Source organism: Leucoraja erinacea, chromosome 19 (assembly GCF_028641065.1).
Source record: "Leucoraja erinacea ecotype New England chromosome 19, Leri_hhj_1, whole genome shotgun sequence".
In the NCBI taxonomy this organism is placed as follows: domain Eukaryota; kingdom Metazoa; phylum Chordata; class Chondrichthyes; order Rajiformes; family Rajidae; genus Leucoraja; species Leucoraja erinaceus.
Genome location: NC_073395.1, coordinates 15846851 through 15870288, shown reverse-complemented (window position 1 = coordinate 15870288; position 23438 = coordinate 15846851). Strand labels below are relative to the sequence as shown.

The window sequence follows — 23438 nt, the reverse complement described above, 5'->3', positions numbered from 1 at the left end:
TGAGACACCCCCACCTCCACCACACACATCCGCGTAACCCCAAGCTCACACCCACGCTGTCCACACATTGACAATCTCCATCTCCAGAGATGTCAACTTTTAAACTCCGATTCTTTATTGCACATTTCAGTGTACCTTTGCTTTTGTTTACCTAGCCAGTCAGATTTAACATTCTGACTGTTTAAGCATCTAGCCAGATCTGTTACCGGGTCTTAACCCAAAAAGTTGCCAATTCCTTTCCCTTCACAGATGCTGCCACTGAGTTCCTTCAGCAGTTTGTTTCCCCCCCAGATTCCAGCATCTGCAGTCTCTTCCGTCTCCAGTTCGTTGTTTTAAAGAAGCTCCCAAGTGACACCATCTGACCCCAAACGGTATTGCAAGAGGAAATACACTTCGAGAGTAGAATCAACTTCCTTTTTGAAGTTTATCCTCGATGTTGATTCGGATCATTTACAGTGAAGGGCAGCGAATCATCGGTTAGAGTGAAGCGCAGAGAGTCATCAGGTCTCAGATCTTTCAGAAAGAAGGCTCTACCGCTGTGAGTGTAGGTGTGTTTTCACTGTGCTATGTGACTGGGTCATTGACTTCCTCATCGGCAGACTACAATCAGTACGAATTGGCAACAACACTTCCTCCTGGATAACCTCTCTCTGTACCCATGGCTGTGTCGCCACAGTTTAGCACCAACTTTAAATTTGTCGGCCATATCACTGTTGGGTGAATAATAGATAACGATCAGTCAGAGACCAGGTAGACAAGAATGCTGGAGAAACTCAGCGGGTGACGCGGCATCTACGGAGCGAATGAAATAGGCGACGTTTCGGGTCGAGATCAGGAGTGAGATTGATAAGTGTAGAAAGGAACTACAGATGCTGGTTTAAACAGAAGATAGACACAAAATGCTGGAGTAACTCAGTGGGACAGACAGCATCTCTGGAGATAAAGAAATGGTGGCGTTTCAGGTTCGAGACCCTTCTTCAGACTTAAAGTCAGTGGAAAGGGAAACGAGAGAAACAGACGTTGATGTAGAGAGATATAGAACAAATGAATGGAAGAAATGCAAAAAAAGTAACAATGATAATCAGTAACAACAATTGATAATCTGATTCAATGATGCCAGAACAACAATGTTGGTTTCAATGTCAGCAAGACCAAGGAGCCGATTGTTGACTTCTGGAAGGGCAAGCCAAGGACTCACAGACCTGTCTTCATCAATGGGATGATGAAGCTTCAAAATACTGGGCGTACATATTTCTGAACATCTGTCCTGGGTCCAACACATTGATGCCCATCTACGTCTCACCTTCCTTGGAAGATTGAGCAGATTCTATATGTAGATGAATACTCTCTGGAACTTCTACAGTTGTTCAGGAGTGACCATATTGACTGATTGTATCATATCCTGGTTTGGCAACTCGTACACTCAGCATTGAAGGAGACTATGTAGACTGGTAGACACAGCCTGGCCCATTGCAGACAATGACCTCTCCATCATTGAAAGGATCTTTAGGAGACACTGCCTCAGAAAAAGCAGCCAATATCATCAAAGAGCCACACTTATTTCAATCTGACCATTGGAAAGAAGGTATAGTTTCTGAAAACCGTGATCACCGAGTTCAAGAATAGATAATTTCCAACAATCATCATGTTCTTGGGCACTACACACTTACCTCCAGTTTCCTCGGACTCTTTGGTTGTACCCTTTGGCTGTTGCACCATATGGTTTATAGTTACTACTTAATTGAATTAAAAAAATTATTATATATTCAATGCCGACAACGGGGACGGATTTCACGTACAGGACAGGTAAAGGAAAGCCGTTTATTTTATGTATAAAGTGCTCCTTAAGATGCCTTTAATTCACATTTTACGTTGTGAAACGGTGATTTTTTCCCCAATACGAACTGGCAGTATTTTTCCTGCCGATATGGGGTTTAAATTCGCTGCAACCACAACGTTCCAAATGATCGCGTTCAAGTAAAACCCACTCGCAAGATGATTTAAATGGCCATTAATTTGCAGGTATTAAACATTAAATTCCTTCCATTTGGCCTATAAATCCATGACAATGAGATTTAAAAATCATGTTATATTGTGCATTCTTGTGTGTATGTTATTTGGACACTTAGGCTATTTAAAAATGTTGATCTTTTCTTAAGAAATGGATGGATGTTTAGATCTAGTAATTGAATTACGTAATTAGCTACAATTGGGTAACTAACTAATTATATGCTTTAATTTCAGGTCATCCAAGTAAGATTGTTTCATATTCGTTTCAAAATGCTTCAATCTATAATAACTGAACATTTCTTTCAGTTCTCTTAATTTTTAATAAAGTTATGGGCTTTTGACTGTCCTCGATCACAGATTGTGTGTTAAGTCAATGGAAAAGCAATTGGGAAAAATATGCTAATTTCCGAGTATGAAAATAGCCATCACTTTTTTTAATACTGAAGATATGAAAGTGAATTAGGTGTCAAATTAAACTTTTTATGCTTTATCTGATGGGATAAATTGCAAACTTGATTTTTAATATCTCAAAATTTTGTAACATTGCTATGTTCGTCTCGTAGGGGTGTCCATAAATTGGACGTTCGCATTTTTAATCTGGGGACAGATGCATCACATCAGTAGAACCTGTGTGTTTCAGTAGGGGCGGGAGCTTAATTAAGCAGTCAATTATTTGTCGGCGGAGACCAGCTATTGAACGAGTGGCCCCCGCGCCGGTCATTATTAACCTGAAACAGGCGATGAAATCAGCGCGTTGCAAAATCCCGCCCCCCAAAGATACACACGGCCGCAGTTGGAGTTGGTATAAAGGGGAGAGTTGGGGTGGGGGACAGGCAAGTTAACATTCAAGAGAAGAGGAACAGGTTGGAGGAGGGGAGGCTTGGTCCGAGTATCATTGAGGGCTATCAGCGGTGAAGGGTAGAAGGGCCAGACCCCACACACCCATCCTCAGCGAGTCTCCTCCCCAGTCCAGGGTCCAGATGAACCGCCTGCCGCTCAGCGCCATCGCCCAGAAGCTCCAGTTCTCCAGCGACGAGGACGAGGAGGAGGAGGATGAGGTCGGCACCAAGTTCTGCGACCTGCTTCGCGTCCAGGAAGGAGACGCCGTGTCCCCGTTGCCGACGCCCAGGCGAGAGTGCGCCTCGCCCTTCAGCCGCTTCCCGCTCGGGGCTCGGTCCACGACTCCGTCCGGGGAGAAGAAGCCGCCCCGGAGCCCGAGGGTTCGTCTGGCCTCCTGCAACGAGTGTCCCGGGACTCCCGACCATTGCATGAACTGGAGGAAGCTGCGGCTCGGTGACACTCCGTACACTCCCAAGGTGGGCTCGTCGACCTATTCCTTCGCTGTCCCGTCGATGAGCCGCCCATTCGTTCAGCGCCGAGTCCCGTGTTCAGCGTCCCTTCGAACCCATTCCCAAACCGCGGCCTGGGGTTTCATAGCGAGCGGGCTCACGAGTGTAAATGTAACTCCTCGAACTTGCACAGGCTAAACTCCAAATTTGAAGATTAAACTATCACAAAAACATAGAAAATAGGTGCAGGAGTAGGCCATTCGGCCCTTCGAGCCTGCACCGCCATTCAATATGATCATGGCTGATTATCCAACTCGGTATCCTGTACCTGCCTCCTCTCCATACCCCCTGATCCCTTTAGCCACAAGGGCCACATCTAACTCCCTCTTAAGTATAGCCAATGAATTGGCCTCAACTACATTCTGTGGCAGAGAATTCCAGAGATTCACCACTCTGTAAAAAAAAAAAAAAAAAATAAAAATGTTTTTCTCATCTCAGTCCTAAAAGATTTCCCCATTATCCTGAAACTGTGACCCCTTGTTCTGGACTTCCCCAACATCGGGAACAATCTTCCTGCATCCTGCCTGTCCAACCCCTTAAGAATTTTGTAAGTTTCTATAAGATCTAAGGGTTGGACAGGCAGGATGCAGGAAGATTGTTCCCGATGTTGGGGAAGTCCAGAACAAGGGGTCACAGTTCTCAATCTTCTAAATTCTAGCGTTTTATGAATTTACCTGTATGTTGCCGCGTTGTTCCTTGATCACCGCACCTCTCCTTATCTCTCACCCAATACCGAAGAAACCGCCTGGAATCTAACGTGCTTTGTCCTGTAGTTACTTGGTTCACAAATTTCTCCCTTTGCATAAGTAACTTTCAATCATGGTATCACTTGGGGAGATGTTCATGGGTCTTGCACTTCAGTTTGTTCAACACTCACCTCTTGCCCTTGAAATAAATGTTTAATTCACACGTTCATAAATTGTTGAGACAGAATTAGGCCTTTGGGCCCATCATGAGAATTGAGATGCCAAGTTGCTAAGAGCTGGGGCATCTTGGCAGCCATTGGGCGAGGCTCATTTTATTGTTCTCTCTATATAACATATATATATTTGTGTGTGTACATATATATATATTTGTGTGTGTACATATATATACACACTGAACTTTTTTTCCCTTGTTTTTATATTTATTATGTTTACATATTCTGTTGTGCTGCTGTAAGTAAGAATTTCATTGTTCTATCTGGGACATTTGACAATAAAATGCTCTTGAATCTAACAGCATGACTTATCTTTTTGGTTTCTAGAGCCTGTTCTCCAAGGCTGGGCAGATCTCCACTGCCAACAAAGGACCCGTCTCGAGGATTCGCCGACCGTTGGGCTTTGGTCCCAGTTCCGACCAGCACTGGGTTCCAACGGTGAATGTGAACCCCTTCACCCCAACTCTGTACCATGAACTGGGACGTGCACGCAGAAGAAAAAATGAGCAAATGGGGAAAAGGCGAAAGAGAATTGAAGAAAGAGGCCGGTAAAAAGCATTGCTTGTTGTTTAGTGGAGAGAATGTGTTAAGTTGAGCTTGCAAGTGAAGCATTAACTGAACCCATCAGCTGCCTATTACAGAATGGAGAAGAAGCACTGTCTTTTGTGCATGGAATATCTTCACATTTGGCTTAATATCTTTAGCTTTGGGGTTTGAGAAGGGGGTAACCTAAAACTACATTTATAAAGTAAAAGAGTTGGTCTATATATTGGGTTTGGATTTTAAAAGTTGAAGGAAGAAACAATTCCCTGTGAACCCCTTTCTGTTAAATGAAGTAAAATTGAAGCTAAATAATTGCCTTTGTGCTATTGGTTTGGAGACAAAATGGAGATTATGTGGAATGTGCAAAATGCTTCTGCAAATCCTTGTTTAGCTTGGATCTCCCTGATTTCCTATTGGCCAACAACCTTGAATTTAAAAGTTGTTCTATTCTTTCCTGTATCAGTAGCACCCTCTTATCTGGGCTCCTCCTGTCCCATGTTCCTCATTTACTCCACCTGCTGGGATTTCCACAACTTAATCCTGATGTTCCTTCCTTATTCTCGACCTATTTATATTGCATTTTATTGCCTATTTATCCTAATATCTTGAATGGTTGCATTAAGTCTCGTTGTGCTAATGAAAGCAGGCTATTGGCATGTACTCGTAAGTGATCGCCACTAGTATCTTGAGGGTCTACGGTGCAAGCTACAGGATTTGAAACCTGCTGGATGCGTAGGGAAACGGAGCGCTGATGGTGAACTGCCAAGGAACATCTATGGGAAAAACTGTTTGGTTAATCCCCAAGCCGACTTTGAAATCAATTTGATGGCTTTTTTCTTAAAAAATCTACTGCTGCATGACTCGTGATGAATTGCTGCACAAAACTAACCAAAATGCAGACTGGATAAAATGCAACATGCAGAGCCAAATTCTTCAAACATGTCAGATAATAATAATAATAATAAATTTTATTTATGGGCGCCTTTCAAGAGTCTCAAGGACACCTTACAAAAATTTAGCAGGTAGAGGAAAAACATGTAAGGGGAATTAAATAAATAGTAGAGACATGACTAGTACACAAAGTAAAGACAGAATTCAATTCAAAACACAATATGAGGCAATTAATGCACAGATGAAAAGGGGGGGGGGGACGTGGGGCTAAGGATAGGCAGAGGTGAAGAGATGGGTCTTATAGAGATAGCCAACAATCTCTTCCAGAGCATGGATAGGCCAGGCCTTTCAGCCCACTGTCTGTGCAATCACATAGAAACATAGAAAATAGGTGGAGGAGGCCATTTGGCCCTTCGAGCCAGCACCGCCATTCATTGTGATCATGGCTGATCGTCCCCTATCAATAGCCCGTGCCTGCCTTCTCCCCATATCCCTTGATTCCTAGCCCCTAGAGCTCTATCTAACTCTTTCTTAAATCCATCCAGTGACTTGGCCTCCACTGCCCTCTGTGGCAGGGAATTCCACAAATTCACATCTCTCTGGGTGAAAAAGTGTTTTCTCACCTCAGTCTTAAATGACCTCCCCTTTATTCTAAGACTGTGGCCCCTGGTTCTGGACTCGCCCAGCATTGGGAAAATTTTTCCTGCATCTAGCTTGTCCAGTCCTTTTATAATTTTATATGTTTCTATAAGATCACCCCCTCATCCTAAACTCCAGTGAATACAAGCCTAGTCTTTTCAATTTTTCCTCATATGACAGTCCCGCCATCCCAGGGATCAATTTTGTGAACCTACTCTGCGTTGCCTCAATCACAAGGATGCCCTTCCCCAAATTCGGAGCGCAAAACTGGACACAATACTCCAGATGTGGTTTCACCAGAGCCCTAATCACAAACCCACTTCTACGTGCCTATGCTCCACATCCATTCAATCCCTGTACAAGGTAATGTAATTAAATGCCACTTTAATATCTGCTTCCACTGCCAATTGCATTGCAGATGGCAAGCTCTATGAGCATGGTAGAGGAATTGATGTTTTTGGCATGGCGAGGGTACCAATGGGTTGCTTTGGCCGGGGTGTTGAGGTTGTTGGAGCTTCATTCATCCAAGCAAGTTTTGCATCTTCTAAACAAGCATCCAATCATGCTTTGGACATGTGCCTGGTGATGGAAAGTTTTCACTCACCACAGGATAAGCTGTCTCTGGCCACCAATAGCTGCAATACTTGTCATTAACCAGCAAGTTAACTGGTCAGTGCATTATTTTTCACTTGCTATGCAACCATAGTTGGTGTATTACCAGTGTTGGTTGTAGTAATCCACTACATTTTGATCTATGCCATGCTTTACTGCTGCTTAAATGCATCACTTTTAAATGACAAACTCCTTGACTTGTATTATGTCTTTTTTTGAGACCTTCCCATGTGTGAGAATATATTTTCCTGTAAAGCCCCCTTAGAATTTTTTATGCTTGATAAGGTCTTCTGAACTCCAAGAAATTAAATTAGTGAGTACAGGCAAAAACTATTTGGTCAGTCGTGGTAAGAGAACCCTCATCCCAGGAATTGGCCTTGTCAATCTTCTTTGGGCTACCACCAGTGTTGCTATATTTGGTTAAGGTGCTTAAAACTGTATGCAATATTCCAAATGAGGTCTTGCCAGTGACCATGATAATTACAATGAAATCTCCCAATTTTGTTAACTCATTTGCAATGAGGACCAAATGTCATTTACCACTTTAACCTGTTGGACATGCCTGCTAGGTTTTTGTGATTTACAGACTAGAACTCTTGGATCCCTCTGAACTTCAGTCATTTGCAGTCTCTGTTTAGGTGATCAGAACCGATTCGCCTTTAGTGTGTCAGAAAATTGAAGTTTGTATGATGCTTAACATATCTGACGCGTCTAAATCTGCTGCATTCTCACAGTAGGAAACGTCTTGGGATGATGGAGAGAGCCACTGCTGAAGAATTGGTGCGACAATCAGAGGTGAGGAGATTGAGCCTGGGACCTCTCACCCACTTGGGCTTGATTGAAGAATGCCCCTGGCCATGCTGTCTGTTACTGCGGAGTGCGGTAAACCTGCTGCACTGATTTGCCAGGTTTGACTCCTGGTCAACAACAGGCCAAGTGATCGGAGACCTGGTGTTGTAATTGGTGTAGTGTCTAGGAGTTGGGAGGGGTTGGTGGCAGGACTTTGATGGGTAAATTATTTCTTATACCTGACTTGCAGGTTATTTTATTGTGTATTCTAGAGTGTGCTGTATTAGTTTGCACTAATCTGAAGCCGTCTACAATAGTATTTTACAGCACATTTCTTCAAATTATCCAAAATAGACCCATTGTAATTTCTATCACATTTACTTGATTTATTAAAATTAAAATAAAATTAAAAAATCTCTGGAATCTGATTCTAGCATTGAATCTGGGCTGCTGGAGCTGTGAAGCAGCACTACCTTCTGCAACACTGTGCCCCTGAATTAAGAACAAACTGCAGATGCTGGAAAAATTGAAGGTTGACAAACAATGCTGGAGAAACTCAGCTGATGAGGCAGCATCTATGGAGAGAAGGAATTGGTGACGTTTCGGGTCAGGACACTGAAGAAGGGTCTCAACCCGATCGCCAATTCCTTCTCTCCATAGATGCTGCCTCGTCAGCTGAGCTTCTCCAGCATTTTTTTGTCTACCCATGAATTATTAATTTGGTTCTGGTTATTAAATCTGACACAGACGCACTGTCCTTGAGATTACTTGGAGTTTTGGCACCCAAATTCAACAAATACCAGGCATGTTCTGGAGTCTTTCTAGTTTATTTAACATGTGGGTCCTTGTACCCTTGTCGTACTAGAACTCTGTAAACTGATTACAGTGCAAAAGCTGGAGTTCCCACAGATTTACAGTTGCACATGTGACTGAGGGGAAAAGTGGATATTGTTCAGTTTTGGGACTCTGCCAATAAATGATTTGATTAAGCTGTGTTTTGCTAGTTCCAATACAATGCCACAGTAAGCAGGATACCAAGCAACTGTATCCTTTGCCTGACTAACTGACTGTTAATATCAATGTTTAGATACCATTTTTTTCTTGTATAATTTCCATAGATTGAATTAACGCTCTAGAAATTTAAAACAAAAAAATCCTAATGGACCCTAAAAATTCCTCCAAGTTATTCATATTTCTGAATGTTTCCATTCTGCTGGTCTGTCTACTATCCCCTGAGGGAATGTTCTAGGAATGGCCATCAGTAACTTCATGGCTATCCAATATCATGAGATTTTTGTCAAATCGTATCTGTGGACCAGGGCACTGTGACAAGTTTCACTGATGTTGAGTGCCTATTCCAGACCAAAGTAAATAATAGAAAACTCTGACAATGAGTCTCATCAATGCTTTCTGGGGGTTGGTGGGGGGGCGATATTTTGCAAGACTGTGACATCCAGCTCACTTCAGTGCAATTGGAGCATGGACTATTGGCTGCATTTCATTCCCATATCAGGTTACCCATCAAGATCTGGTGTTTGGACCCCACTGTAACATGGAAATATGGCTGATCCATTGTTTCTCCTCAAACTCCTTGCTGAATAAAACTTTAGGAGCACTTGCTTCGTACTGTGGCAAGGGGGAATCTGGCATTAACTTCCAGAATTATTCTGTGTAGGAAGGAACTGCAGATGCTGGTTTAAACCGATGATTCCCAAATGATTCTTGTGCTTTCTCTTCCTCAGAGGTTCAACATCTGTGAGAGCATGGGTTCCCGCTACGCCACAGAATTTTGCGAGTTGGAGAAGATTGGAAGTGGAGAGTTTGGGGCGGTGTTCAAGTGCGTGAAGCGACTGGATGGCTGCCTGTATGCCATCAAACGGCTGAAGAGGCCTTTGTCTGGCTCAGTAGATGAGTGAGTGTCAAATGCTGATGGCTTCTGCTCGCGAACAATCTAATTCTAAGCTGACAAATTGTTACATAACCCAGCCATTTGCCTGAACTGAGGGCAACAAATGCTCATCTTCACACCACTCTGGTCAGCAGGCAATGGTCTTGAGATTCCCTTTGAGTCCCTGCTCCATTGCTTGGTAGGAAACTATTTGCATCTATTAGTAGGTTGTGTTCCAATCCCACTAATAAAACAGCAATCAAACTAATGGAGTGCTGAGGCTGGCCCAGAACTTTGGGTCTGCGATTAGAGTGAGGAATTAGTCTGTTCCAGCCAGTAGTTGTTCCTCAAAGCATCAAGTGGATCTGGTCAAATCTCATTGCAGAGTATTGCTGCTATTTTCTGATGCACAGTGCTTTGCAATTGAAGAGCTAGTAGAAGTTATGAATAGTACATTAAAAACAGTTTAGGTTGTTTAACTTCTAGATCAGAGACCAGGGGACAGGAAGCAAATCCTTGTTCGGTGATGCAGGCATGCAAGGGGAAGCTGAAAAGATTATTGGAAAACAGTGAGACAAAGACTGAAAATCAAATTGCAGATGCTGGAAATCTAAAAGCACAAAATTGTGGAAATATCCTGCAGGTCAAACCACATCTGTGGGAAGAGGAAGAGTTGATGTGGGTCAAAAATGCACTCGGAACTGACCAGTTCTAGAAAATGGTTTTTGACCTGAGATGGTGAATGATGATTGACAGCAGGGCCATGAATATGGTTGATGGACATGTAGCTACTTCAGCTGACCCCACAAGCCACGGCACCTTACATATGGGCCAAGGCAAGAGGCTTGTTCTCTTTGATAACATAACTAGACTCTCGCCAGACATCTGTAGAGTTTTTATTTCTCTTAAATACAAATACCAAAATAAATGACAATACAAATGACATAAATCTGAACAAGGATCTCAACCCAAAACGTCACCCATTCCTTCTCTCCAGAGATGCTGCCTGACCGCTGAGTTACTCCAGCATTTTGTGTCTATGACAAAGCAATTGGGCCCAAGAAAATATCAATTTGCATCCAAATATCTATGGCCTGACTGGTTCAGCCAGCACTGGGCTATTAATATATTATAAATGTTTCTGGTCTTCTGATGCCTTTAGGCAAGTGCTACCAGCAACCTTCTGCTAGTGTAGTTCTCTAGTTTAATAGTGCAGAATATATCTAAACCGTCCAGCATAGTTTTGAGCATTTAATGATACTACAACTTGGATATTTGAAAGCAGAAAATTCTACAGGTTGACTTTCAGAGCTAGAAATGAAAACAAGTTAAAATAGTAGATGAGGCACAATTGCTGCCAGATCCAAGTGTTTCAGTTCAGTCTTCAGGATCTGCAGTTCTTTGTTTTACATCTGTGCAATTGCTGATTTTACATTTTTAATCATACACAAGCAGACTTGACATGTTAATACGATTATTTGAGACTGGTATTTGTGGTACGTACTTCCCTCTAACCGCTATCTAACAGTAGCGTTCGTATAGTTAATGTTTTGTGCTTGTGGCATTGTCATGAGCTGATTATATTGACCATTGCAGAAGGGGTGTAGGAAGGAACTACAGATGCCAGTTTAAACCAAAGATCGAGGCTGCCTGTCCTGCTGAGTTACTCCAGCATTTTGTCTATTGCAGAAGTGGTGAGCCCACATGAATGTTGTGTTGCAGACTGGTTGTTGGTTATCTCTTAATTCGGTGATCTATTGCCGCATCTCTTTGTTCCGTAGGCAGTCTGCGCTGCGTGAGGTGTACGCACACGCCGTGCTAGGGCATCACCCCCATGTGGTTCGCTACTATTCAGCCTGGGCAGAGGACGACCACATGCTGATTCAGAACGAATACTGTAATGGTAAGGACCACCTATCATCAAGAGGGTGTTGACTCTGTGGGGGTAACTAATTCTGCATTTGGAGCATTAAAGAGCTTGTGCACCCGAATAGATCAAGGATCCGGGGGCAAAGGGGTTTGAATAGCCGGTCAGGATGTGGTCGTAGGGTGCATTGAAATTGCAGTTGCATCTCTAGGATACAGGGAAGGGGGGATATGGATCACATGCAGGCAGATGAGGTTACGTTAACTTGAAGCACCTGTTCCTGTGCTGCATTGTTCCTTGGATACTAGATGATGAAGGTGACCTTGTTCAAACATAAAATCAAGAGGGGGCTTAACAGGGTAGATATTGATTTTCACTGGGAGAGTCATGATCAAGGGGACATGTTACAAAATGGGTTGTTAATTCTAAAAATGAGTTGCATAGAAACTTGAGGGTAGTGAATCCTGGAGCTCATTGCCTGAGGGTGGTGTAGTCTGGATATTAGATATATAAATGTGGAAGCAGATAAACTTATTTGAAAGATAAAATAATTAAGTCTGGAGATGCTGGAATCTTGAGCAAAAATCCCATTGGAGGAACTTGGCAGGTCAAGCAGCATCTGTGGAGGAAAATTGACAATGTTTCAATTCAAGACTCTTGACATTTTGGGTTGAGACTCCTGAGTCCTGAGGAAAGGTTCTGCACAAAACATCTGTCCATTTACTTCCACAAATGCTGCCTGACATTTGTTCCACCAGCAGTTTATTTCTCTGAACAATTGTGGGCCTTAGTCTGGCACTAGTTGAAGCCAACATGCAGTAGATTGGCCATAACTGAATTGAATGGTTGACAGACTTGAGGGGGCAAGTGGCCTATTTTTGTTTTATGATCTTGTGAGGAACAGTTGGTGCTTCAGGATAATATTTTAGTAGGACTGCAAACCTGCTGATAAACTGTTGCAGGTACTTGTTGCGAACTTCCAGCACTTCTGCAATTTTGCATTTCTAGTGTCATTAGTTTAGAGCTACAGCGCGGAAACAGACTCTTCGGCCCACAGAGTCCGCGTATACCCATGATCTCCGCACACTAACACCATCCTACACACTAGGGATAATTTACAATTTCTAATGAAGCCAATTAACCTGCAAACATCCACATCTTTAGAGTGTGGGAGGAAGTGGAACACCCAGGGGAAAACCTGCATGTTCTCGGGGAGAATGTACAAATGTACAGTGCCTGTGGTTAGGATCGAACCTGTGTCTCTACTGCTGTACGGCAGCAATTCTACTGTTGAGCCACTCTGCCACCCCACGTACTCCAGCCCCATTGCCTGAAATAACGAACATCCCATAATGACGAGCAGGCTCTTGCCTTGCAGTTGGAGAAATGCTTGCATCTGCTCCTATTTCAGGGGGCAGTCTGGCAGACGCACTGATGGAGAATTTACTGGAGGGGATTCTACTGACTGAGGGGGAGCTGAAGGAGATCCTACTGCAAGTATCAATGGGACTGAAGTACATTCACAGCTCCAGTCTGGTTCACATGGATGTTAAGCCAAGTGAGTACTAGGATTTATTCAGGTAAGGCCTGTTTTGGTGACAATATTTTAAATAAATGGTAGTACAGGTGCACAACCTTTTATCCGACAGCCTTGGGACCAGACACTTTTCGTAATTTGGAATTTGTCGGTCTTCGGAATGGAAATTTTTTAGCATAGATTTTAATGGCTGGCTCAGTGGTAGAGTGCTCGGCTCATATCCGCAAGGTCGCGAGTTTGCGCCTTGATCCCAGCAGTTCCTCGGTCGCGAGTTTGAGTCTTCAGTGTAGTTTTTTTCTTGCAGAATAAATGTCTGTATGAAATGCAGTGTGTTGAATGAATTCCTGAATTTGTAAATGTGACCGCAGCATTGAATCACCTCCCGCACTCATGTCACCCTAGCGGGGCTACATGCCCTTAGGCGGCCTAAGGCGACATTTTCACACTCTTATATCCGTGTGCAGCAGAGGCGCCAAACGTGAGCTTTGGTGTGCAGACGACATCCTGGAAAAAATGTCTGGTTTCTTCCAGGTAGGCGATATACCCTCCCGCGCAATATACCCTCCACTTCTCTTTTTAGTTCCCCTTTCTTCCAGGACCGACCCGAGGTGCTGTCACCTCTGCGGGCCACCCCTCGGTGAACGCTCACTCAACTTTGTCTTGGGATTCCTACTCTCCCGCGCCATCTACCCTCACCTTCTCTTTTATGAATGGAGATTTAGTTCCCCTTTCGTCCAGGACCGACCGGAGGTTCCGCTGTCACCTCTGCGGGCCGCCCGCGGTGAACGTCCTGTCTCCCTGTCCCTGGGATAGCAGGGGGTGATCAAACAGCACAATACCCCCCTCCCCCTCCAACTCTAGAGGAATCCGCTCCCCGATGGGCCGCTATGGCGACGCGCTGCGCGACCTCAAGAACAAGACGCACCTTGCGCACCATCAGTTTCTGCCCCTCTGGAGTTGGAGCGGGGCTGGGCTGGAGTTGCTGATCTGGGATCTCCGTGCTTGCAGTGGGCCTGGGGGTCGGTGTCCCGATGAGGGGGCACAGCTCGGGCTGTGGGCGAACTGCCACTTGTCGCCGTAGCGGCCCATCGGGGAGCGGCTCCTGGTGGTCCCGATGTCTCCCGCTAGTTTGCAGTTTTCCTCTGGAGTTGGAACGGGGCTGGGCTGCTGCTGGCTGTGGGTCTCTGGGATCTCCGTGCTTGCAGTGGGCCTGGGGGTCGGTGTCCTGTTGGTCCTGACGTCTCTGGTGACTGGCACAGCTCGGGCTGTGAGCGAACTGCCACTTGTCGCTGTAGCGCCCACCGGGGAGCGGCTTCTGGTGGTCCTGATGTCTCCTGCTAGTTTGCAGTATTCCTCTGGAGTTGGAACGGGGCTGGGCTGCTGCTGGCTGTGGGTCTCTGGGATCTCCGTGCTTGCAGTGGGCCTGGGGGTCGGTGTTCCGTTGGTCCTGACGTCTCCGGTGACTGGCATTGCCGACGTGAAGACAGTGCAAAGCCCCTACGCCGGTGCAATGCACGGGGAGCTGGAGAGGGGAGGGAAGGGGTCACACACATGGCCGGGAAGCAGAGGGGTGTAGGTGGGGTGAAACTGAAGGGAGCGACAATCTGCAGCTCCCTGCCCGCTGAGTTAAAAAAGTTCCCACGCAAGACTCACGATACACTGTGTATCGTGAGTCTACCGTGGGAACTTTTTTAACTCAGCGGGCAGACAGCAGCATATTGTCAATTATTAACCCTCCCGCGCAATATACCCTCACCTTCTCTTTTATGGATGGGGATTTAGTTCCCCTTTCTTCGAGGACCGACCGGAGGTTCCTCTGTCACCTCTGCGGGCCGCCCTCGGTGAACGTTTTCAAGGACCTTTTTTCAAGGACTGAAAAAATGTCGCTATTCGGAGGTTTTCGTTTTTTGGATCTTCGGATAAAAGGTTGTGCACCTGTACTTCTGTCACAGCAGTTTGGGTAATAGAAATTAGCCTTTGCAGAGTAGCCCAAATCACTACCCCAAAATTTAAGATGGAGAATAAAATCTATCTCTGAGTGGGGTAGGACAAGTAAGTTGACAATTGTGGCATTTCCTGTCTTGCTTTGCATTACAGAAAATCACTGGCCTGATTTTCTTGGAACCCAATTCCTCCCCCACCCACCCATATAATGGTGTTGCTGGTACACTTGCTATGACGTTTGTGGTTGACGAATGAATACTGGAATCCCAAGGCCAGAATTATTGATCAGGAGTTCAAATTCCATCATGAGATTTAATGGAGAGGGATTTAATTAATGCTGGCTGTAACTGATATCTGAAGTGTTTACTAATGACCTTTGGTAAAAAAGGATTCTCTGTGGTTGATATCTGGAAAATGTTGCCAGAGGTGATGGGATTGGATACAATTACAACATTTGAGGCATTTAGACACATTTGTTCCTAATGTGAGCAAATGAGTTTGGGGTAGATGGGCAGGAAGGTCAGCATGAACCTGTTGGGCTGAAGGGCCTGCTTCTGACTCTAATCAGTGCTGTGGCTGTGTAACATGAGCAACAGCACAGATCGGCCACCCACAGCTCTGTCTTCAGGACAGATGGAGATGGGCTGCAGCACATTAATGCCCAATACCTGCTGCTACTTTCCTTATTTTAAACATACTTGCCCAGTGGGTTTGGTTCATGAATTACTCACTTGGACAGTGTGGTTCAGCTTGAGTTCTGAAGATGCCCATTGAGACTCCATGTGGCATAAGATAAAGAATTGGCAGCATTCAGCAGTTCTGGTTGCATCCATGGAATATGTGTAGGAAGGAACTGCAGATGCTGGTTTAAACCAAAGATAGACAAAAAGCTGGAGTAACTCAGCTGGGCAGGCACCGTCTCTGGAGAGAAGGAATGGGTGACTTTTTGGGTCGAGACTCTCCTTCAGACTCTGAGACAAAGTCTGAAGAAGGGTCTCGACCGGAAACATCTCCAGATCTCCAGTTACTCCAGCTTTTTGTGTCTCTCACTGGTGTCCGTTGGTTTCTGGCTGAGCTTTTATCAGGGCTGGCCTTTGACCCAGAGAAAGGTTGATGACCAGAATCATTAACTGTTTCTCCTCCCACTGCTGCAGCCTGACCTGGTGAGTGTTTCTGATATTTCCAACATCTAGTTTGTTTTGGGTATAATACAAGCCTGGCATGTTTATTTTATCCGGTGAAAGACCACATCTCTCATCTGTGTTTTACGGGCACGGATATCCTGGACCCCCATAAAGATGGATATCAGTAATGGATTATTCTTGCCATATTTGTTCAGGTAACATCTTTATTTGCCAAAGTGTGACACCTGATGTGATTAGCTGTGTGGAAGACGAGAGTGACACTGATGAGGAGGGAAGTTTGGTAACTAACATACTGTACAAACTTGGTATGTAGCTATTCTCTCCATCTCTAATCTCCTAGTTATTGCCAATTTCATAAAGCAATTTTTAAAGCATGATTTAAAGTATTATTTTTACATTAGATTATGCTTTCTCTTTCCCCTCGCTTTCTCGCCCCGCATGCTTTCACTGTTCACAGTAATACAAAATCTTAATATAGTTTGTACAACTTGGTGTGTTTTTTTGGAAAGATTGAAGCTCGGAATTCTGATTTCTTAATTCTTCCCGTGAAACCTTTGTCCTTTTCAGGTGACCTTGGCCACGTGACATCGCTGTCCAATCCGCAGGTAGAGGAAGGAGACAGTCGCTTCTTGGCAAACGAAATATTGCAAGAGGTGAGTGTGATTGTGAGAAACTTGACACAGTCTCGTGTTGCTATTGAGGACCTAGGGTCAATTGACCTGGTTCACACCATGGACAGTGGGCATAGCTGGCAGGGACAGCATTTGACCCTGTGAGAGGTTGCTTTCTTGAGCTGTGCAATCCTTTTAGTGAAATTGCTCCAATAAGGTTAGAGATCCAGGATGAATGAAGAGTGGTATTTTCAAGTTTGGATCATGTTGCAAGGAGGGGAAGTGCGATCGTTTCACAGTGATGACCCAGGTGACTTGTATTATTATTTCTGGACAGTACTGGAAGACAGCCTGTGAAAGGTAAACTTTTGCCTTGACTATCCTAAGTTTAATTTTAAAAAGTTCCTGTAATTTTGGTTTGGGTATAGCGAGTGCCTCTAGGATTTCTCTGTGCTGTTGTATGAAAGAACAAATCCCAACCTCTGGGATCTTGCTGATCTGCTCCCCAATCAGCTGTCATGATTTCTGCTTTCACAACACAATGGGTAAATTATGTTTCACTGCAGCTTATGGTGCATGTGACAAATAAATTTGAACTTGAACTAGACTGCATTGCAAACATACCTGTTGGTAAGTGCCTCGGGTCGACGTGAAGTTGTCAAGACCTTGACGGACATGTGTTCTGATCCCCACAGGACTATTCAAACCTGCCCAAAGCCGACATCTTTGCCCTGGGCCTTACCATGGCGCTGGCTGCGGGAGTGGATGAGCTGCCTCAGAATGACCTGGCTTGGCACTACATCAGGAAGGGCAACCTTCCTACAATCCCTCAGCAGCTCTCGCATGAATTTCTCAATCTCCTGAATGCAAGTAACTTATACGTTTCTGATGGGGTGCGAGACATGGATTATTCTTCATGTCTCTGAGTGGGGGGGTTGAAAGCAACTTGTGGGGCTACAAAACATTTATAGATAAGATGTTTAGGAATAGCTCATGAAGGCTCTGTAGTTTAGATGTACAGTGTGGTAACGGGTCCTTTAGCCCATTGAGTTCATGCCAACCAGCGGTCACCTGTCCCCTAGTTCTATACTACACACTAGGGACACATTGCAGAAGCCATTTAACCTACAAATCTGTACATCTTTGGAGTGTGGGAGGAAACCCGAGCAGCTGGAGAAAACCCATGCGGTCACAGGGAAAACATGTGAACATGGCCCGTACAGACATCACTCATAGTTGGGTATTTGCCACTAAGGCAGCAACTGGACTGCTGCACAACTGTGCTGTCCACCTCGCATAGTGGCAGAAAGAGCATGAAAATGAGACTAGGTTGAATTAAACCCAGTTGCTGGAGCTGATGCAGCAGCTGTGCTGTCAGATATAACACTCATTATTTTGAAACTAATGGTCCCAAATTTGAGATGTCCGCCTTGTCAATGATTTTCAATGTGGTTTAAATGTTTGTCTTTATTCTTGATACCAAATAAGTACGGGTCAACCCCTTCAAACTAGTGAATAATGTTCATATTGTAGGTATATCCTTATGCACACTGCTCTGTAGTCTCTCCAGTGCTTTATAAAGTTGCATCAAAACTTCTGGCTTTAGCAGTAAGGCCAACATTCCACTTGCATTCCAGTTCCCTTTGCAACATTTGTCCCCTCCACCTGAAATCTAAAAACACTGCATCTACCAGTTCCCCTTTATCCACTTTGCATTGTACGTCTAGGAAGACTCCCAGCAAATTTGTCCAACGTTATCCCTTTTCTAAAAATCATGAAAGGAAAATGGACCATTTTTGACTGGGGATGTACATGAATGTTCGATTGGTGACAAATTGATGCAGTTCCATGAAGTAATCTTTCGAATGGGAGATCAATGTTGCTACCTGTTGTCTGTGGCTTGCCTGTTGGCTTTATTTGGTCTTCAAGTGGATATCAATTTGAAGAATTCTATATTTTGTTTTTAATTTGAGCTATGGCATGGAAACAGGCCCTTCAGCCCACCAAAACTGTGCCAACCAATGATCACCCATACACTAGTTCTATCCCACACGCTTGGGGCAATTGGTAGAAGCCAATTAATCTACAAACTGGCACATCTTTGGATTATGGGAGGAAACACCCTGAGAACCCAGGGAGAACTTGCAAACTCCGTACAGACAGCACCCATAGCCAGGATCGAACCCAGGTCTCTGATGCTGGTAGAAATTCAAGGGTGGCATGGTGGCGCAGTGGTAGAGTTGCTGCCTTACAGTTCCAAAGACCCCGGTTCGATCCTGACTACAGGTGCTGTTTGTATGGAGTTTGTACATTCTTCCTGTGACCACATGGGTTTTATCCGGGTGCTCCGATTTCCTCCCGCACTCCAAAGATGTAGAGGTTTGTAGGTTAAATTGTCCCTAGTGTATAGGGTAATGCCAGTGTACTGGGTGATTGCTGGTCAGTGCAGACTTTGGGCTGAAGGGCCTGTTTCTGCACTCTAAGTCTAAAGAAATACTGTTGGGGTTTATCTCAGCTATAATATAAAACTAGCATTTCAACATTATCATAATAAAGACCCACAGAAGGAAGCAGTCAGTTTATCTGGTTCAGTTGAAGAATTTACATTTTTAACCTCAAACTTGCATGGTTATATTTCCCCTTCCACATAACAGATTTTTAGTGTCTCAGTGTTAGCTTGACCTGGGTCACTGCAACCTTTCCCACAAATGGTACCGCGCTCTGAATATGGACTTGCCCGAGATGACTGGTTACTGTGCTCTTAGTCCTATCTCAGTCAGATTTGGGGGGGGGCTCTTTTTAATAGAATGACAGTGCACTTATCTCTATTTCTAAACATTAAATAGCCTGTCCTTTAACGTGCCTTGACAGCACATTCCTTAATTGGATGAGAGGATGAAACTGGATAAATGCATTTTGGAAAAGGTACAAGACTTGCTGTAAAACATTGTAGATTAGAATTGCTGTAGAACAATGAAAGGCATAGAGTGGGTGTGTAAAGGATGTTTCCACTGGTGGGAGTCTTGGATCAGAGGCCAATAGACAATAGGTGGCATTTGGATCTTCGAGCCAGCACCGCCAATCAATGACTGATAATCCACAATCAGTATCCCGTTCTTGCCTTCTCCCCATATCCCCCGACTCCGCTATCTTTAAGAGTCCTATCTAGCTCTCTTGAAAGTATCCAGAGAACTGGCCTCCACCGCCGTCTGAGGCAGAGAATTCCATAGACTTGCAACTCTGTGTGAGGAAAAAGTGTTTCCTCATCTCCGTTCTAAATGACTTGCTCCTTATTCTTAAACTGTGGCCTCAACACCAGGAACATGTTTCCTGCCTTTAGCGGGTCCAAACACTTAATAATCTTATGTTTCAATAAGATCCCTTCTCATCCTTCTAAATTCCAGAGTATACAAGCCCAGCCTCTCCATTCTCTCAGCATGTGACATTCCCGCCACCCCGGGAATTAACCTTGTGAACCTACGTTGCACTCCCTCAATAGCAAGAATGGCCTTCCTCAAATTTGGAGACCAAAACTGCACACAATAGCCTCGTAGCCTCAGAATTAAAGGGTGCTCATTTAGAAAGGAGATGAGGAGGAACTTCTGTAGTCAGAGGGTAGTTCATCTGTGGAACACATTGCCACAGGGCTGTGGAGGCGAAGTCAGTGGATATTTTTAAGGCAGAGATACATTCTTGATTAGAACAGGTGTTGGGGTTATGGGGAGAAGGCAGAAAAATAGGATTGGGAGGTAGCGATCAGTCTTGATTGAATGGTGATGTAGATTCAATGGGGGAAAATGGCTTCATTCTAATCCTATAACTTGTGAAGTAAGACTTAGATCATAATCAATGCTTCACCATGAGAGCAATCCTCACACAGCATAGTTATGGGGAATACAATAGTTGGATTCCGGTATTCTCCAATCTTAAATTTCAAACTGAAAATATCAAAACCTGAACCAACTGTAACTTTAACTTGTTTTAGTTCTTGACACAAGGTGAATATTTTGATATACTGCAGCTGAATAAATGTCTACCCCCCCTCCTCCACTGTTCTAATGTCTACTCTCTCATCGAGCAGCAACTGATCAGCCCAGATCCCGTGCACCGGCCCTCCTCTGCTGCTCTCACCCGGCACCCTATTCTTCGGAGAAATTCCAACAAAATGGCTTCCCAGCTCCGGAAAGAACTCAATGTGGAACGTTTCAGGACAGCAATGTTGGAAAGGTATTAGGCTGCACACATGTTTGAGTAACTGGGGAAGGGGATCGGTTGGTATAAGTGACTACAAGTCAATGCATCCTGATCAGGACAAAGTCTAAACTTGACCTTCCCTCTTTCATATTGATAACATGAGCCCATTCAGGCCATGGAATCCCTGCTGACTTGGTATTCCCACCAATTCCATTCACTCACTTATTTCCTGTAACCTATTCCTTCTCATTGTTTGTCCATTCCCCTGCCATCCATTTATACTGTGGTAGAGGGGGGTGGATAGTATGCAAACTTCCCAAAGGACATCAGGATTGAACTCTGTTACCAGGGATATAAGCAAATAGTCGTATAAAGCTGGTAGGCTGCATTTACAGTTTTGCATGCAGTTCTGGTCACCCTAGTACAGGAAGGATGTGGAGGGTGCAGAAGAGGTTAACTGGATCGCTACCTGGGTTAGAGGGCATTGGCTATAAGGAGAAGCAGGCCAAACTTTGACTTCTTTCTTTGGAGTGTCTGAGGTTGAGGGGAGACCCAAGTCTATAAAATTGAGGCATAGATAGGGTAGACAGTCAAATGTTTTTCCCAGGGCGAAAATCTCAAAAGTTAGAGGCTGCAGGTTGAAGGTGAGCGAGGCAAAGTTTTAAAACACAAATGCAGGGCAGGGTTGTTTTTCCCCATTAGGTGGTAGGTGCCTGGGAGGCACTGTCAGGGGTGTGGTGGAGACCGTTGCAATAGTCTGACATTTCCAGACTGTTACAATGGATATGCAAGGAATGGTGGGATATGGGTCGTGTGCATGCAGATGAGTTTAGTTTATCATGGCATTATGTTTGGCACAGACATCATGGGTCAACGGGCGTATTCCTGCACAGTTCTATGTACCTGCTGTGCCACATTTCTCAACCCCTATGTCTTGCAATAAACTGGATGTCAGTGGTTACATTCTGAAATTCACCAACTGACAACACTCCAGTGGAGGGGTCCAAGTCTGCTTCAGGACAAAGGTAGAACGCCTGTACTGGTGCAGCTGTACTGGTGACTGAGTTGCTGTTGGGATTGACTCCTGAACCACACTCACTGGTAGGGGATGAACAATGGAAATTCAATGCTTTTTGGCCATGTTTGGTGGGGAATGCTCATCTGAGAGAGCCCTAGCTTGGCTGTAATATTCCCTGGAAGTGTGCAGAACTTTCTAAGCTGTGTGAAGAGCCAGGTGTGACGTGGCAGCCTATTCATTTTGTAGTGGATTCTTGCCATTACCTAGGTGGTTACTGCATGCTCTCTGCTTCACAAGGATACTATTACCTCTCTTCAAGGTTGCATCTGACTGGGTACACATGCCACCTCTCTGATTGAGCACTCTAGTTCCCAGGCTTGTAACAATTCTTCTTTCTTCCCAAATACATTCAGGGAATTGATGAACGCAAGACTCTCTCAGGGCTTTCCACAGTCTGATGTTAAATCTCTGCATCCAGGGAAGAGACAAGTTCTCCCAGACAAGAGCCAAAGGATGGTGGGGGGTCGATCCAGCCGCTCGATGAGTTTCAACTGTGGACGCTACTGAGGACCAATGTTACTGGGAAAGAGGAGAATGGAAACTGGTAACAATCTCTGGTTTTGGATTCACTTCAGTAGCACTAGCAATGGCTTCAAGTCTTAACTTGCCCAAAGGTATTGGCATGTTTGAAGAATATCAAATTTGCTCACCACTGATCGACCTTGGACCTTGAATACAGTGCACATCTGATGTGCTATAGCACTGTCTTGATTATTTTTAATTTAAACTAGTTTCTATAATCTGTAAATATTGCTTTTTAATTCTTCCTGTTCCTGATCTGTCAGGAGGTAACATCTCAAGGTACTAACCATTTAGCAGATTGAACTACTTAATCCTTTTAATGCAGCAAATCTCTAGTTGTGGACCTGAATCCCTGGAGATGGGGTTTGAGACTTTTTGATAAACTCTCTGCTTTGTGAATGTACGTGTTGTTCAGATGTCACTGGACAGGCTTGATCTCCTGAGTTTGCTCATGTGTTTGTCATCTCCATGTCATGCGACTCTCCGGTATCTGAGAGCCAGTGATGTCTTTATCACAGGTACAGCAGGTCTGATCCATTTACTGGCGTAATAAGCCTTTACCCAGTGAGTGCATTAAATGGGAAACTTTCCTTGAGCTGATCGCTGATCAAGAATAAACTTGTTTTTATCTATTTAATTTTAATGGAATGAGATTAGAGAATTAATAAAGTTTTAATTTTCGTATGCCTGCTTGTGGTTTTTTAGTTCCAACTCTGAATTGAGGGCAAGACTGTTTTGGTTGCTCATCACTGAATGGCCACAACATGGACAATAAACTGAACTGGGGTCAAGATTGTTGGTGCAGGAAACAACCCTTTGCAGTGCATTTTCACTTCAACCCAAACCCCCCCCCCCCCAAACATTGTCCTTCAACCCATAACCCCCTGTCGTCCCCAAACT

At 44.4% G+C, this 23438-nt stretch overlaps 1 protein-coding gene across 1 annotated transcript; it reads left to right on the top strand.

The window, feature by feature from the left end:
• The first annotated feature begins 159 nt into the window (after positions 1 to 159).
• Positions 160 to 23210, top strand: LOC129706250 (wee1-like protein kinase 2-A). Its single transcript, XM_055650379.1, has 11 exons — positions 160 to 3326; positions 4606 to 4826; positions 7698 to 7758; positions 9495 to 9664; positions 11422 to 11543; positions 12919 to 13065; positions 16328 to 16438; positions 16701 to 16786; positions 17440 to 17610; positions 20826 to 20971; positions 22370 to 23210. The coding sequence occupies exons 1-11, from the start codon at positions 2991 to 2993 to the stop codon at positions 22521 to 22523; spliced, it is 1725 nt and encodes a 574-aa protein (XP_055506354.1). The 5' UTR covers positions 160 to 2990; the 3' UTR covers positions 22524 to 23210.
• The last annotated feature ends 228 nt before the right edge of the window (positions 23211 to 23438 follow it).

Excerpts from the sequence above, each read along its gene's own strand:
- LOC129706250 (XM_055650379.1), top strand. The coding sequence starts at position 2,991 with ATGAACCGCCTGCCGCTCAGCGCCATCGCCCAGAAGCTCCAGTTCTCC. Across the intron at positions 4,827-7,697 it reads AGAATTGAAGAAAGAGGCCG|TAGGAAACGTCTTGGGATGA; the intron begins GTAAAAAGCATT and ends GCATTCTCACAG. Across the intron at positions 16,439-16,700 it reads TAACATACTGTACAAACTTG|GTGACCTTGGCCACGTGACA; the intron begins GTATGTAGCTAT and ends TGTCCTTTTCAG.